General features: G+C 36.6%; 1 protein-coding gene across 2 annotated transcripts in view; it reads left to right on the top strand.

Moving 5' to 3' along the window:
- The first annotated feature begins 345 nt into the window (after positions 1 to 345).
- Positions 346 to 18,095, top strand: part of LOC122314996 (ATP-dependent DNA helicase 2 subunit KU70) — a 31,270-nt gene continuing 13,520 nt past the window's right edge. Inside the window, exons 1-11 of one of the 2 annotated variants that reach the window (XM_043130671.1) lie at positions 346 to 564; positions 662 to 739; positions 3,552 to 3,668; positions 4,666 to 4,780; positions 13,850 to 13,955; positions 14,088 to 14,205; positions 14,281 to 14,364; positions 14,442 to 14,494; positions 14,980 to 15,113; positions 15,248 to 15,291; positions 16,112 to 16,188. In XM_043130671.1, coding sequence (XP_042986605.1) covers positions 499 to 564; positions 662 to 739; positions 3,552 to 3,668; positions 4,666 to 4,780; positions 13,850 to 13,955; positions 14,088 to 14,205; positions 14,281 to 14,364; positions 14,442 to 14,494; positions 14,980 to 15,113; positions 15,248 to 15,291; positions 16,112 to 16,188 — 992 coding nt within the window. In that variant the 5' untranslated portion in view covers positions 346 to 498. The remainder of the gene's footprint in view (positions 565 to 661; positions 740 to 3,551; positions 3,669 to 4,665; positions 4,781 to 13,849; positions 13,956 to 14,087; positions 14,206 to 14,280; positions 14,365 to 14,441; positions 14,495 to 14,979; positions 15,114 to 15,247; positions 15,292 to 16,111; positions 16,189 to 18,095) is intronic. The other variant, XM_043130664.1, reaches the window with a different exon arrangement.

Here is an 18,095-nt window from a genome sequence, read left to right as displayed (position 1 = left end):
ATCTTATCTTATCTTATCTAAAATGTGTATCCAAAAGTGAAGGGAAATCATGAGGTCATTTAGATAGTAAGTTAAGTTGAAATGAGAATTGATATTTAAATAAAATATTATTAGATAATAATTTTTAAATATTATTTTTATTTTAAAATTAAAAAAATTTGAATTAATTATTATATTTTATTTAAAAATTTTAAAAAATTATACTAATTAGATGCGTCGAAATGAGTTGAAATCTACTCATTTTTCAAACAAGGTATTAGCATTTTCCTTCAAAAAAAAAAAAAAAAAAAAATAAAAAAAAAATAGAAAAAAATCCTCTTGATAGATGCTTCTTGACTTTTATCCTGCTGAAAGAGCAATAGAAGAGAATAGGGAGGGTAGCCCGGAAGCTTGTTCAAATAAATAAGGCGGGTGAGGACGGTAATACTAGGTTCTCTCCCACTCTCAGATTCTTTCCATAATCACTTTCTCTGTCTCTCTCCCAATTTCGTGAGAGTAATGGACTTGGACCCAGATGACGTCTTCAGAGACGACGAAGACGACCCCGACAACGATCTCTATCTGGTCTTCTCCTCTTTTATTTACTAATCTAAGCACCCATTTTTAATGTCATTTCGATTAGTTCGTTGTTGTTGATAGTATGTGTTTATATTTTATTCAGGACAGAGAGTCGACCAAAGAGCTTTTGGTTTACCTTGTCGATGCTTCCCCCAAAATGTTCTCCACTACTTCCCTTGCCGTGAGTTTCCCTCTACAGCTTGGTTCACATCTCTAAAAATTTATACATCTTTGTGTATTTAACATAAAAAGTATAAGGTTTTTTCATTCCTGTGAATAGTGATGGGTATATAGTAATCTATGAATAGGTAGTTTTCCTTATCTCTGTTGCGATCTGAGACTCTAGCCAAATGTTACGTTCCTGAGGGTTAAAGGCTTAACTAAATTAGTATCTAACAGTCCTAGGGCTTTTGGATCAATGGTTGAGTATTTAACAATTGGTATTAAAGCAGAGACTGCGTCATGGGTTCAAGTCATAGAGGGGGCGACCTATAGGCTGGATTAAAATGCCTTGGTACTATGTATGGGTATAGTTTTAAATCATTGAATACTAATAGATGAGTGAAGCTGCCAAAAGGGAAAAGGCTACTACCCGGTCAGTGTCGATAGAGTAGGCCACCATGGACGTCGAATTCGGCAGCGTGGTGAAATCTTATGATCCTGAGGGTTAAATGCTTAACCAAATTAGTATCCAACAGTCCTAGGGCTTTTGGATCGGGGGCTTTTGGATCAATGGTTGGGTCTTTAACAAATTATATGTAAAGGGTAAATTACTTTAAAAATACATGAAGCATAATTGTAGAATTCAGCTAGGGCATAAATATGAGATAATCATTGCTTATTACAGTGGGCTTAGAAATAAGAGTTGAGAAATTGCTTTTTATAACGATCGAAAGAAAGCCGAAGCCACATCTAGGCTTTTACTTCAAAAAGGATTGGTCACTGCTACATTTAGAGTAATTTGTAATCATTATGAAGTCCAATTCCACCAATAAGAACCAATGTGTGACTTAACACTCAATGCATCTTTATCGTACTCATTCACCTCTATCATACTCTTCCCTCCAATGTGAGACTGAGGAGGGTGCTATGTGTTTTCTTGTGGAATCGTAGGTGTTTGAGTTGATGGTGGAGGATGGCATTTTTGTCTTGCTCATTCTCAAGAGGAGTACGAGGGCTGCTTGGGTGGACTCCTTGGGCTTACTCAATATAGTGAGGTTGTCGTCTATAGTGGAACCTTGTGTTCAATCAAAGATAAGGCCGGAGTTTGTGAAAACTTTTTGTGTCATAAATAAATCATACCTCACTCAACAGTGCTCAAATGCTCACAAGTGTTATTTAGCATTGGCTAAATATGGTGGAGGTTAGATCGTTATGCCGTGGCTTACACCCATTGGCTATAAAATCTTTTAGTGGGAAGAAAGAAGATCGTCCAAGGGGACTTTGGCGGAAAATACTGAGGACAGTAGCATTGGTGAAGATTATAACAATGGATAATCTAATGACGTGGTACATCTTGTAAATGGATTGGTGTTACATGTGTAAGAAGAGTGGTAAACCCCATCTCAAATATTGCTTCACTATGAAGTGGCTAGGACCTTGTGGGCAATAATATTTCAACTTATGGGATAGAATGGGTGATGCCATTTTGTGTGGTGGAGCTAATGGTAGCTTTGGGACTTTATAGAGGTGGAGTCATAGGATTAGAGGTTGAAGGATGGCGCCTTTATGCTTGATGCGGAGTATCTGAAAGGTACTGAAATTTTGAAGATTGGAAAAGTATATTTCTATAGTTGACAACCTCCTTGCTTTGGATTTATAAGATCGGACTATGATACAATATAACTCTGGTTCTGTATCGATTATAGGTTTTTCAAGTGCTTATTTCACCTAATGTAATACCTCGGATTGTGAATAGGAAGGTAGCGAATGGGATTGTGCATTGCTTGGGAGAGAAATGTTGAAGCCCTTTATAATGATTCCATGGGATTCTAATTGTAGTCTTGACTAGTCCTTTTGGAGTATGAGCTTAGATGTAGCTTGAGTTTTCCTTCAGTCGATAAAATGGTATTAGAGCTAATCCCAACCAAGTGTGGGACTTGAGCCATGCTTACCTATGATGAAATAGCCCAACGAGAACGTCGAGAATTGAAGGGTGGAAGTTATAATATCCTGGATTGTGTATATATAGATGGTGAATATAATCCTGCATTGATTGAGAGGGAGAAGTTGAAGCCCTTTATAACCTGGACAGTTCAATGCCTTATAAAATCTTTCAAGTTGTAAGTTTTACAGCCATTGAAGTGGTTAAGTAATACGTGGACTCCACATGGTTTGACTATCTAATATATCTTGGGGATTTGTTTCTTGTAATTTTATGACTTTTAAGTTACTCACTTGATGGGTCTTGAACCCATGGACCCACCGTTCTTCCTCTTCTTATAAGATGCTGAGTGAGCTAGAGCACATTGTCATGACTCTAGTAATGTTTTGCAGCATAATTGAAAATTATAAGGCATGCGAGGAGTGCTGGGTAGTCTACTGCAGCTTTGTTAGAGATGCGGCTATATGTGGTGGTGCCAAGTGTAGGATGTGACATCCATTGATTATGCACTTTGGGCACCAATGCATGGCATGATATGCAACAACCATAGCTTGTAATCACTCTATATGAATACTTATATTGCCTGTGGCAATATTAAATATTTTGGAATATATAGTTGTCAAATTATGGAAATTGTTGATTCTATTTTTAAGTCATCAAATAAATTGGTTAATACACTCCATTGAGCAAAAGAGACTATATCATCCATGGACTTTTCTTTCAGTTTATTTGGTCAGACTAGTTACTTATGCTTTCTGCAAATAATTTGTAAACCCTTGTCTTTTTGATGTCGGTCCAGATTCAACTATTTAGGCTTGAGAACATGCTGATGTCTGTACCATTGCAAACATAATTTGATCAACATTTCTTTATTTGGTAATGCTGGCAGGGAGATCAAAAGGATGAAACTCATTTCCACATTGCTCTGAGTTCTATCTCACAGTCGTTGAAGACTCGGATTATCAATAGCTCATACGATGAAGTTGCTATTTGCTTCTTTAACACTGTAAGATGTTAGCTGTGTTCACTAAAAAGACACGTTTCCAAGTTTATTTTAAGTTATGAATTTATTTACCATGTATTTTTTCAATTTTTTACATTCTAGTTGCTTTACATTTGTTTAGGCAGTTTCTTCTTTTTGGATTTTCCATTAATCTTTACTCTAACCCTTGAACATGATGCTATTAAACGTTGGTGTACAGTTGGATCATTATAGTTTTCAGTATAAAGCACAAGCATAGAGGTGAGCTGACCTTTAATTTGGAACTAGAGAAGAATTTCCTCCCTGAAAGTTTAAAGGGGAGAATATGTGGCACTCTCTAAAAATATGGCTGCAGAATGCCTATTCAATTGAAATAAGAGTTTCTTTCAACATAAATTTTTAAAATTTTTTTCCTCAAATTGTTTTCCCAGATATTTGTTACCATTTCCACCCCAAATCTGCTACTTTTTTTTTTTTTTTTTTTCGGGAGAAAGTGGCTTTGGGATTTTGCTCTGACCATTTTCTGTGGGAAAAGGAGAATTTTCTGGACTTAATGGTGTTTTGTATCTAATGCGATTGAGCCATTGTATCTAGTTGGGCCTTCTAAATGATTTTTAAGCATGTTTACGTACTTAGTGAAATTATAGTACCAAAGTTATAAAAGTAATACTTGGATACAAAAAATTAAATAACTATATAAAGGCTTATAAAGTTTTCAAAATTGCAACACTTGTACTCTCGGATTGCAACTTTGCATGGCATAGTGCATTCTATCCTTTCAGTATCATAATCTAGAGCACCACTGGAACTGAATATGTGACTGCCACAAGTTTGTTTATTCTTATTTATCCTTTCTTCTTGGGTAGCCTAAATTATTTGGGAAATATATATTGAGTATAAGAACTTTCCGGAGGGCCAAATTATGTTTGTGTTGGTTTCCACTTTGCTTGTTTGGTATCATGACTTTTTTTGGCATATGATTTATTTGATGTTGGGAACTTATTTTTTGAATCATTTGCAGAGGGAAAAGAAAAATTTGCTGGACATAAATGGAGTTTTTATATTTGATGTTGCTGAACGGGAGTTTCTAGACAGACCAACAGCGAGGCTTATAAAAGAATTTGATTGTGTGGAGGGTAAGTCCTACACTGAGTAATATGTTTTTTTCAGGGTGATGAGTTGTGAAAGCCTGGCTGTAATATGGCTTCTCTCCTTTGGACTTTGTACTTTTAAATTTTTTTATCAATCCAATTTGAGTGGTCCATGTTTTGAAACTTAAAACAAATTCAAATGGTTTCACTTCTTGGGATTTTTAAAACCTTTTATACTTAGTAATAAAAAACGATCCTCTTTATATAATGCTGATTTAAGACATTTTGATTGAATTTTTTCTAATATTTGGTTGCACCATTTTTATTTTTGTGAACTACTTGGATATCATGAACCTATCCATATAGTGCTTCGATATAAATGAGCCATCCCAATGGGTGCTTGTGAGCTGGGAATTAAAAAGTGAGCCTATTCCTTTTGCTTGCTTCTTTTTTGATAAGTAAGATAATTTTTTATTAATAGAAGTAAATAGGCATAGCTTGAGTACACAGGAGGTATACAAACAGCATACACCTAGTTACATACAAAGGAGCTAGATAGATACAAGAAAGTCATTGGAGCATGTCCATTAAGAACACAAGAAGATGCCCAAAGGAATAAAGAATGGTAAAAGAAACTTTTTAGCTCATCCGGAGAACGTTCCTTGTTTTCAAAACTTCTTCCATTCCGTTCAATCCATAAGCACCGCATGATACATAGGGGAATCATCCTCCATACGTCCTCGATATGTGAATTGGCCCTGGATTGTTGCCAACAAGCAAATAAATAAACCACCCTCTTGGGCATTACCCAAGCAATGCCTGTTGTATGAAAGATTTCCGCCCATAACATTTTGGCCACTTCACAATGAGGTAAAAGATGGTCAACCGATTCTCCATTCTTCTTACACATATAACACCATTCCTTTCAACAAGATCCCTCTTACTCAAATTATCCAATGTCAAAACTTTTCCAAGAGCTGCCGTCCACCCAAAGAAGGCAATCTTAGGGCGCACCATAGTTTTCCAAATAGGTTTCCAAGGGAACAAAGTATGATTTTGGCTTGAAAAAGCCTTATACAATGACCAAACAGAAAACTTCCGATTCCCAGTCGTCATCCACAACATTCTGTCCACCTCATAATTACCAAATTGCAAAGAATACAATAAGTTATAAAGATAGAAATAATTCCAACTTCCCAATCATGAACAGCTCTACAAAAATAAACATTCCACAAAGGGAACCCATTGGAATGATCTAATAATTCAGACACCGAAGCCTCCTGATTAAAGGCCATCCTAAGGCTCGGTTTAGATTCAGAGGGGGCTCTCAACCCATCTCATTGTATGTCATCTCATTATTACAATTTTCACAGAATCCCACACAAAATATATAAACAATTCAACTTTTTCGAATTTTAAAATAATAATAATATTAAAAAATAATATTCTAACAATATTTTATTCAACTTTCATATAAATTAATCTTATCTCAACTCACTATCCAAATCTCACCTATAAAGAGAGGAAAAAGTGGTCTTAAGAGCTGAATCACCACACCATAAATCATGTCAAAAGCTGATCCTCACACTGTCACCAGCCTCTAAATTTAGGGTTGAGCAAAAATCTAAAAATTCAAAAAAATGGAGTCGGGGGTGTCACTAGACCAACTCCAACTCCGATCCAATCCAACTCCGACTTTAGGCTCCCACTCCAACTCCGACTTTACCCTTCGACTCCAAATCCGACTCCGATATTGTACATATGTTATAAAAATATGTATTTATTTATTTAGTTATCATATATACTAACTTATCCAAAGAAAAAAAAGTTATCATGTATACTAGTATAGTTATATAGTTATATAACTATAACTTATATAGTTAAATTCAATAATATACTAGTATAAACTAATTATTATAAAATGATATACTTTTTTTGATAAGTTATCAAATAATATATTTATACTATAATATAAATAGACTCATGATAGTTTAGTATATGTAAACATCATAGTCTTACTACCACACATAACCAAGTATAGAAATAAGTTAGACACTAGTATTTAAATAAGTCTAGTATAATAAGTTAATAACACATATACTAATTTACTAAAGTATAATAACATGTAATTAGACACTAGAAAGTCTAGTATATAATTAAGTTAGAAATAAGTCAGACATTAGTATAATAACATGTAATACTAATGCATAATAACATGTAATTATTTAACCCTGGAGGGGTAGCTCAATTGGTCAGGCCTTGGGTTTGCTCCCCAATGGTCACTAGTTCGAGTCCCCTCAGGGCCACTAGAGTTTACCTGGCTGTTAATTTCAGGGCCCCGTGGGATTAGTCGAGGTGCGTGTAAGCTGGCCCGGACACCCAAGGATATATAAAAAAAAAAAAATAACATGTAATTAGAAGAAAAAAAATAATAACCTGTAATTAGACACTAGTATAGAAATAATTAATAAGTCTAGCGTAGAAATAAGTTATAAATGAGTTAGACACTTGTATAATATAATAACATGTAATATTATAGTATAATAACATGTAATTAGACGCTAAAAATAATATGTAATACTATAGTATGATAACAATGTAATTAGACACTATGGTATAAGTCTAGTATAAAAATAAGTTAGATATTAGTATAGAAGTAAATTAGTGAATGGTTTAGTTTTAATTTTTAATTTTTTGAAAAATTTGAGATTTTAAAGCCCACAACAAATTCTGTTTAAAGAGGAACATGGACAAAGAGAAACAGGGAGTAAAAGAGGCTAACTTGGTCCCTTAACCATGATGGAAAGGAGGGGAGTGCGAGTTGTGAATGTAACAAAGGGAGGGCTGGAATAGTTGATAAATGAAGCCTAAAATTTTGATTTGGAATGTTAGGGGGCTGAATGAGATTAACAAACGCCTACGTATAAGATTGTTGCTAAGACAATGGAAGGTGGACATCATTTGTTTGCAGGAAACTAAGGGCTAGTTTGGGTAGTGGAGTGTTATGAGAATACTCCACTACTATTCATTATTTTTTACCTATTTTTTACTATTTCGTACTACTATTCATTACTATTCAATATTTTATTATTAATTTTTCACTGCTATTCACAAAGTATCTGAGATCATCTCACTATTCAAACATAACCCAAATTGAAACTAAACTTATCACAAGAAGAACTATTTGGAGTATATGGAGTTGCCAATATGTAGGCTGGGCATACTTACCTTTGAAAGGGGCGTCGGGTGGAATATTGGTTATGTGGGATAAAAGGGTGGTGGAGAACATTGATGAGTTTGTGAGAGAATATTCAGTGGGTTGCTTGTTTAAAAATTCTGAAGATGGGCCTTTGCTAGGGTCTATGGTCCTAACTTGGAGTGTGAGCGGTGGTTGCTTTGGGATGAGCTTGCCGGTTTGTGTTCATGGTGGGAGGTACATACCTCTCATGGGAGGTGATTATACTTGGTCTAACAACCATGCCTGGTCAAGAGTGGACAGATTTCTCATATCTTCTTCATGGGAGATGCAATTTCCAGATTCATGTTAGAAAAGATTCCTTCGGTTGTGCTCGGATCATTTTCCTATTATATTAGATTGTGGTGGAATTCCGGGGGGTAGAAGGCCTTTCAAGTTTGAGAATTTTTGGTTAAAATCTGAGGGGTTTGTGGATTTGGTTAGGCAATGGTGGAGTTCATATCAATTACAGGGCACTTTGAGCAATTTATTGGCTGGAAAATTGAAAGCTTTGAAGATGGATTTGAAGACATGGAATGAATAGATATTTGGTAATGTAGCATTACAGAAGAAGTACCTTCTTCAAGAACTATAAAGTTTGGAGGGTGTGGAAGATGAGGATGATTGCAAAGGGCAAGTAGTCTTAGAGTTAGAAAGGTTGATCCTAATGGAGGAGATCTCGTGGAGGCAATAGTCAAGGGCTTTGTGGCTTAGGGAGGGGGACAAATGTACAAAGTTTTTTCGTTGTGTTGCAAACTCACATAGGAGGTTAATGCCATCGAGTCCATGAACTTAGAAGGTGGCTCAGTTTCAAATCAAGCAGTAATTAAAGATCATGTAACTGGACATTTTGAACAATTGTTGGAAGAACCATATGCATGGAGGCCTACAGTAGATGGTTTAACTTTTGAGGTCATTGATCAAACTAGTATGGCTTGGTTGGAGAGACCATCTGAAGAAGTTGAGGTACACCAAGTCATCAAAAAAATTAACAAAGATAAAGCTTCGGGGCTGGACGGTTTTACTATGACATTTTTTAGACTTGTTGGGAGGTGGTGAGAGGGGATGTAATGCTGGTTTTCCAGGAATTATTTACTCTTGGTAAATTTGAGAAGAGTTTAAAGGCTACCTTTATTGGACTTGTTGCTAAAAAGGTAGGTGCAGGAGAAGTGCAAGATTCCAAGCCTATTAGTCTTGTGGGCAGCGTGTACAAGATACTCTCAAAGGTCTTGGCCAACAGGATGAGCACAGTCATGGATAAGATTATTTTGAAGTCTCAAAATGCCTTTGTACGAGGTGGGCAAATATTGGATTCGGTTCTTGTAGCCAATGAATGCTTGGACAGCCAGCATAAGTTGAGAGATCCGGGTATTTTATGCAAATTGGACATGAAGAGGGCCTATGATCATGTCAATTGGAATTTCTTGTTCTATTTGCTGGGTCATTGTGGTTTTGGAGAAAGATGGAGGGGAGGGATGAGGCATTGTGTGTCAATGGCTTGCTTCTTGGTCTTGGTAAATGTTGAGCTTGTGGGTTTCTTTAATAGCTCACGGGGGTTACAACAAGGAGATCCATCATCTCCCCTTTTATTTATTATTGTGATGGAGGCTTTAAGTAGAATGGTGTCGGCTGCTGTAGAGGGTGGTTATTTTTTAAGATTTTCAGTGGGGGATTCTCTTCATGGCCCCACTATTATTTCCCATCTCCTGTTTGCAGACGACACGTTGTTGTTTTGTGAGGATAATGTAGGACATTTTTAATCTTTGAAGGCCATTCTACTTTGTTTTGAAGCGGTATCCGGTTTAGAGATAAATCTCGCTAAGATGGAGATGGTTGCGGTGGGTGATGTAAGAAACATGAGGGGGCTGGCCAACATTTTGGGGTACGTGGTCTCTTCACTGCCAATGAAGTACCTTGGACTCTCGTTAGGTGCATCTTTTAAAGCTAAGACAATTTGGACGGAGGTGGTAGAAAAATTAGAGCGTAGGCTGGCCGGGTGGAAAATGTTGTATTTATCTAAAGAGAAGGGTTGGGGGGGGGGGGGGGGGGGGGATCAAACTTATTAAGAGTTCTTTATCTTACCTTCCCACATATTTATTGTCTCTAATTCCCCTTCCAGCTAGCATTGCTTCTAAGCTAAGATTGAGAAACTTCAATGTGACTTTTTGTGGAGTGGTCTAGGTGATGAGTTTAAATTTCATCTAGTTGGGTGGGATAAGGTGTGTACCTCATTGAGAGAGGGTGGTAGTTTGGGGGTTCGCAATGTGAGGGTCTTTAATAAGGCCCTATTAGGGAAATGGTTGTGGCGCTATAACTTTGAGAGGGAAGCCTTATGGAAATGGGTGATTGATGTGAAGAATGGGAGTGCAAGGGGGGGTTGGTGCTCTAATGAGAGAAAGGGGGGGGGGGGCATATTGACGGAGTCTGAGTGCAAGAAGGACTCAACGGTGTTGAATGGATAATTTGATGGAGTTAAGTAGTAGTCATCAATAAGGCTTAGCCAATAGTTATTTCAAGTTATTCAATAAGGGATAATTCCCATATCAGTTTATCATAATTGAGTCCTAGTTTAAGTTTATTTAGTAAGTTTATCATATTTGAGTCCTAGTTCATCTTTGTTTGTTTTATAGTCAGGCACTTTGATGGGCCTATTTAAAGATCTAAACTGTACAATTTGAGGGAAGTTTTGATTAATTAATAAAGTGCATGTTTTGATCCTGAGATAGGATTCAACTGGTGAGATGCCAGAAAATTGTGCAAGTATTTCTGTCACATAACAGGGGTCTTGTGTCACATATGGTGTGGGGTTATGGAAGCATATTAGGAAACGATGGGGGGTCTTGTCTAGTAATACTGGGCTGTGTATGGGAAATGGCTAGAGGATAAGTTTTTAGCATGATGTGTGGGTGGGAGACACGGCTCTTAAGGTTGCTTACCCCACTATTTTCAGAATTGCATGGGAGAAAGAAGCGATGGTGGCTGACTTGCGGGTATCTACACATGATTCTCAAGAGTGGAACATCAATCTCACTAGGGAGGCACATGATTGGCAAGTGTGTGTGCTGGTGGAATTTTTTAACTTGCTTATAATATTACCCCTGCTGTTACAGCCGAAGACAAGATGGAATGGAGACATCTTAAGAAAGGGAAATTCTTGGTATGCTCTTTTTATGAGACACTTACAGCTCAACCTTTGCCCAACTTTCCGTGGAAGAGCATATGGTGGAGTAAAGCACCTCCCAAGGTTGGGTTCTTTGTTTGGACAGTAGCTCTTGTGAAGATCTTAATCATTGATAACTTAAGAAGCGTGGTCTTATAGTTATGGATTGGTGCTATACGTGCAAAAACAATGGGGAAATAGTGGACCATTTACTCCTACATTGTGAGTTTGCCCGGGATACATGGAATTATTTTTTTAGCAGAATTGGGTTAGCATGGGCAATGCCGGGAATGGTAGTTGAATTACTTGCAAGTTGGAGAGGGATCTCAGGGACATCACTGATTGTAGCTATGTGGAAGATGGCCCCCATTTGTATTCTTTGGTGTATTTGAAGTGAAAGAAATGATAGACATTTTGAGGATCATGAATGTTCTGTGGAAGAGTTTAGGAATTTTTTATAGAAGACTTTATTTACGTGGGCCATTGCTTTAGATTTTAATGGTCTCAGCTTCCATGAATTCCTTATAATAGTTTCTAGTTCTTAAAGGCGGTGTTTTCACATGTATACTTCCGGTGTACCTGGTTTACGCCTATCTTTATATCAATAAAATTTCTTATTACTTATAAAACAAAAAACATTTTTTTTTTTTTAAATGGGCTAAATATGAAGTTAGAAAAAGAAGAAGCCCAAATCTGACTCTGCTCCAACAAGTTGGAGTTGGATTGGAGTCTACACAAGTTGGAGTTGGAGTTTGGATTTGAACTCCGACAAAGTTGGACTTGGTGCTTACCCCTATCTAAATTAATAAACCAAGTAAAATCCTCCCATCCATTTCAAATATTCTTCCATAAACCAACACCATGCACACTTTTCACTTCATTTGAACACCAACCCCCTCGCAAACTCCCATACTTCAACTCAATAATAGTCTTCCATAACTATTTCCCAAGAAGTGCCTTATTGAAGATTTTCAGATTACGAATTCCCAGCCCTCCACTAGAGATCGGTGGACAAACCTTGTTCCACTTGACTAAGTGGAACTTATACTCCTCTCCAATTCCACCCCACAAGAAGGCTCGGAAAATGTGCTCAATTCGATTAGCCACACTAGCCAGCAAAGGAAAAAGAGATAAAAAAATGTGGGAAGGTTAGAAATTGTACTCTTAATAAGTGTGGTTTTTCCCCCTCTAGACAAATACAGCCTTTTCCAACCAGCCAATCTCCTCTCAATTTTCTCCACAACCGCATCCCATATTGCGTTAGCTTTGAAGGAGTGGAAGGCCCATGCATTTCATTGGCAAAGAAGCAACCTTACAGTCCATAATACTTGCCAGCCTTCTAACATTCCTAACATCTCCCACCGGCACCATCTCGGATTTCCCACGGTTCACCTTAAGACCTGAAACAGCGTAAAAACAAATCAATAAAGCCTTCAATGTTTGCATGTGACCTGGATCTGTATCACAAAATAATAAAGTGTCATCTGCAAAAAGAAGATGAGACACATTATTGAAACCATTGTTAATGCTTCCCACCAAGAAGCCAGATAAAAAACCAGCACCAACCAAAGCTTCCAACATACGTCTAAGAGAATCCATGACAATCACAAAAAGAAAAGGGCAGATCGGGTCCCCTTGTTGCTGTGTCAGCTGTTAAAAAAATCAGCAGGGGTTCCATTAACCAAAACATAGAACTGAACCATAGGTACACTATGTTTTATCCACGTGTGCCATCTCTTCCCAAAACCACATCTCTCAAGTAAATAGAAGAGGAAATCCCAATTTACATGGTCAAAAGCTTTCTCCATATCCAGCTTACATAAAGTATATCTATTAATTAGTTTTTGGGTTTTTAATTTATTGAAAATTGTCAAGGTAATGCAAGAAATCAATAAAAAATTATAGCTTTTTCCCCCTTTTTTTTATTTGTTCTTGTTTGTTTCCTGATGAGTTGTATCTGGATCTACTTCATTTAACCTAATTAGACCTACAACAGTAAAGTTTTATTTTAATTTTTATTATCTTAGAGACCTTTTATTTTACTCTGGATGGGTCTTAATATTATGATGAATATTCCAAACAAAAGCAGTAGTTTATTTGATGCTGGGAAGATGCTTGCCTTTTCTGTGAACCACACATCTTTCTTTAATAAGAGTGGGTAGAAGTTGAAGTCTAAGTGCTTGTGTAACTTATCAATTAAAAAAATGACCTTTGATAAATAAGGTGATACCTTAAACACGAAGCAATAAAAAATCGTTGTTCGATATAATATTCAAAACCACTCATGGATGTATGTGGAAAATGTATCAAATACTGATAACCATTTCTGAAAAAGAAATGATTTTGCCCCAAAGAGATCCACAAAAATAAATCCACAAATTGACGTGGCTTGATGTGATGTTAAATTGTAAAGTAGATCGAATGTATCGTATGAAGCCACATCAGCTTGTGAATTTACTTTTGTGGGATCCCTTTGTAGCTGTAGCACTTCTCTTTCTGAAATATTATATTTGTTCTCAAAGAAAACAACTAATCCTTCTCTATCCCTAGCATAAACTATTTTTTGGCATTGAAATAACGTCTATGTAGATAATATTTTGAGCTTTGCGGATACTGGTTAGTATTGCTTGTATTGCAATGACAGAGGTTCTACTTGGCTACTTGCCTCTGTGATGGAGTAATGAAGGCCTGCCTGATTCTTAGAATCTTTTTCTTGCAGAAAGATTTGTGAAAGAAATTGGGAGTCAGTATGGTATTGTGTCTGGGACTCGAGAAAATTCTCTTTACAATGCTCTTTGGGTAGCACAAGCACTGCTGCGTAAAGGGTAACTCTACTTTATTACCACTGTTGATTTTCTGTGGCAAATATTCTGTATTTCTTTACGTGAATTCGATTTTGTTTCCTAAGAACCCCATCTATATAGTATCTTATAACAATCAACACATTACCATCTCAGATCTGCAAAGATGGCTGATAAACGGATACTTCTGTTTACAAATGAAGATGATCCTTTTGAGAATATCAAGGGAGCAACAAAAATAGATATGACAAGAACAACATTGCAGCGAGCTAAAGTACTGATTTGCAGATGTTTCCTACTTTATTATTTTGTTTAATATGCTATCCTTTTTAAATCTCTCTCTCTCCAGGATGCACAAGATCTAGGCATCTCAATCGAAATTCTCCCCTTGAGTTGGCCAGATGAGAAGTTCAATGTTTCTCTTTTCTATGCTGTATGGCCGGAGCTCACTTTGATTTCAAGTAACGTTGATATCTAGTTACCTTAGTAGTTCAAACTTGTGCATCTCAGGATTTGATTGGATTGGAAGGTCATCCTCAGTTTTTGGTCTCCACAGTGGAGAAGTATGTTTCCTATCCTTTTTTAATGGTATTATTTAGTTTTCTGAACTTTGAGATCACATCAGAAGTGGGGGAACCACTTGTTCCATCTTGCATATGACATTTCACATAGTTGCATTATGCATCTAACTAAATTAGTATTGTAGTTATGGTTTCCCTTTAGCTGTAGTTCTAGTCTCCCTTTAGCATGTTTTTCACTTGCACTTAGAAAAATATTTGCCATGCATCTATGATCAATTTTGAAGTGATACCAACGTTGGTCTTGTGATGCAAAGGAAATCACTCTTTAGACAAAAGAACTACAAAACTTCTGTTTTTTTTATTGCACGTTGGTGCTTCCCATAAAGGAGAAAGCAAATATATCTTTCCTATACACTTGCTGATGATATGACCTCCAACAGTTCTTGGGTTACCTATTGAAGAACCATCAAAATGAGTATTGATACATTTGCTTTGGAAGATATGAAAAATCTATATTCCAATTTCAGATTGGAAGATATGAAAGATCAACTGAGAAAGCGTATATTCAAAAAGCGCATAGTTAAAAAAATCACATTTTCTATTGCAAATGGATTATCAATTGAATTGAATTCCTATGCTTTGATACGCCCCACTCTTCCAGGTATGTCACCGTTTTCTAGTTAAGTTTTGGTGTTAAGCAAAAGTGAGATTCTGTATTTCTAGTATGCACAGTTAATAGCAAAACTTTTTTGTTTTTGTTTTTGTTTTTTTAAATTCCCCTTCTTGGTTTTAAAGGAGCAATTACCTGGCTTGATTCTGTCAGCAATCGTCCTTTGAAGGTGACATTACTTGAATTATATTTCTTTGAATGCAGATGCTTAGATATATATTTATTTACACTGTACTCGTAGTTAGCCCAAGTGGCCACTGCCTGAAAGGACGTGTCTTGGGGAATCCACTTCCATGATGTGTATTTATTCTGTAAGAGATGTGAATTGAGTGTTCAAGAGAGTTGATGATTTATAGAATAACCAATGTGGCTTTTGAGGTAATGAGCGTTATTTTGGGAATTGATCAGGAACAGTATCAACTCATCTATACAATGCTGTTAATTCTCAAATGGCCTGAATCCAGACAGGATACTGTTAATCATTTCTTTCTTTGTAGTTTATTTAAATTAGTCCAATGATATTTCCTTTTCAACTTTGAAGTTCATGTGGGTTCTTTATCTTTTGAAGAGCTTTTGGAACTTTTTGGTTTGAAAGAACATAGTTAGAAGGCATGTAATTCTTCCCCTATTGCTTGATGTGGTAGTGTAGGTTGTCTTGTGACAGTCAAGGTAGTTGCCAAGGGACAGTTATCTTTTTGGTGCCCCCAATAGTTAATTTCTTCAAATTACTAATCCTTTTTACTTTATTATCCTGATTCTAGCTTTTCTGCCTGTGAATAATTTAGTTCTCAGTTGCCTTATATATTTCTGCGAGTAAATATCTACTATTTTACTTCTAAAAAATAACAGTTAGATTGTTGGGGAACTGTCCTACTAATTAGAAAAGATTTTGATCTAGTGTTTCACACTTATCGTGTCATTTGTTTTCATTTGGGTATTTACCATGTAAACCAGATTTTTAAATCAAGATCAGTTTTGACTTTGTGCAGACTGAAAGATCTTTCATCTGTTCAGACACTGGTGCATTGTTGCAAGAACCTCCTAAACGCTATCAGTCCTACAAAAAGTAAACTTCTTGTTTTTGTTTATCATAATATACCACACAAGAAGTGCAGTGCTAATAAATCAATAGTTCTTCATCCTTATTGACTAATACCTCTCTGCTGCACGCTTTACCTTAATGAATACTTAATATGCCATTCTAAAGAGACATAAAGTGAACTTCGATGACATTAATTGCATAGTTTGATGCCTTTGAGGCGTGATTGTATACTCTTGGGATGGTAGTGCAGATTAGGATCAGGGCTCAATTTCAAACACAAGTTTTGGTGTCGGGATCTATTTGAAGCAACACTGGAAAAATAGTTCTATTTTAAGCATTACTGTATAGAAACGATCAACTTTGGAGAAGCAGTGCACTGTCCAGGGTGGCATTTTTTTATCTGGTTGGCAGCTTTGAGAAAGATCTTAATGGTGGACAACTTGAAAAGGAGGGAGGAATGTCCTAGTTATGGATTGGTGTTGTATATGTATGCAGGGTGGAATAAGCATTGATCATCTTTTGCTTTACTATAAGGTGTGTCACACCCTGGAAGGCTGGACCCGGTGGGCTAGGGGGTGAGTCCTTGTCACTCAAATCAATCATCAACAATAGTAATGTAACTTCAAGTAAGATAAGGAAACCTCAATAATATATAACTTCATTGTCTTCAACAATATTCTTCCAATGAAACATAATTGAACTCCTAAGCAAAAATGAAACTCTAGAAGAACAATCTCAATAAATGAATCAATATCTCAACATAACATTCAAGAAAACAATTATCTCCCTAATGAAAATCCTTTGATAAGTTCCCTTGTGCCCTTTGGCACTTATTCTAGTATTCTAAAATCACTTGTGCCCTTGGCACTTAATTCTACCACACTCATTAGTCCCACCCATGTGCTTTGTATTTCTAATCCTCAGTTAGAACCTCAAAAAGTGTAACGTCCTAATGGAAGGCTCAAGCCACATAGCTTATAATCTAAAAGCTCGTCAATGATATGATTGGAGCCCCATTGGAACATTATAAAGAGCAAAAACTTCTCATTCCCAAGCAATATGGGATCTCATATACCACTTACCCTTATCACTTATCAGAATGGGGTATCACAATTTCCCCCCCTTATATTCTCGATGTCCTCATCGGGCCAGTCCATCTTAGGTGGCATACCTCAAGTCCCACATTTTTTGTTGAGATAGGCTTTGATACCATTTGTAATGCCCCAATAGAAGGCTCACATGACCTATATTCCAAAATGACTAGTCAATGATACAATTAGAGCCCCATTGGAACATTATAAAGAGCAAGAACTTCTCCTTTCCAAACAATATGAGATTCCATACACCACTTACCCTTATCACTTATCATAATGGGGTATCACAAAATGTCATTTGAAAAATAATAGAGTTAAACAGGTGAATTATCAACAACCCAGAAAGCAACGAACCTATACTAGTGTGTAGAACCTGAGCCAGTAGTTTGTAAGCAATGCAGTGATGGACCAAATACCAATACCATAGTAGTGTAACTCGATAATACTTAACCCAAGGTCATGAGCAGTAACAATATCAATAATAGTAGCCACAGTTTTATGCCTGTGGTGGGACCTGTATAGAGCAGTGTCAATATCAGTAATTTGTAGCCACGCTTTACACCTGCGGCAGGTCCAGTAATAGTAACGGTAACTGAGCAGGAGCAGTAACAGTAATCTCATGCCTTAGGGCTTTTCAAGAAGCAGTACAATAACAACAACAGTGCAATAATGTGTAAACATCTTGCCACTGTAAAGTCAGTACAGAAATTGGTTTATCTGTTTATACTGTAGGAAAAACATGGTCACATAAAAATAGCTCATGCCTACACCACATTCATGACAAAACATCCTGTACAGTGTTCAATACAGAGAATAGTGCTTGGGTTACTCCCCCCC

Source organism: Carya illinoinensis, chromosome 1 (genome assembly GCF_018687715.1).
Source record: "Carya illinoinensis cultivar Pawnee chromosome 1, C.illinoinensisPawnee_v1, whole genome shotgun sequence".
In the NCBI taxonomy this organism is placed as follows: Eukaryota; Viridiplantae; Streptophyta; class Magnoliopsida; order Fagales; family Juglandaceae; genus Carya; species Carya illinoinensis.
The sequence above is the reverse complement of the archived record's forward strand: the minus strand, read 5'-3'. Positions and strand labels throughout refer to the sequence as shown.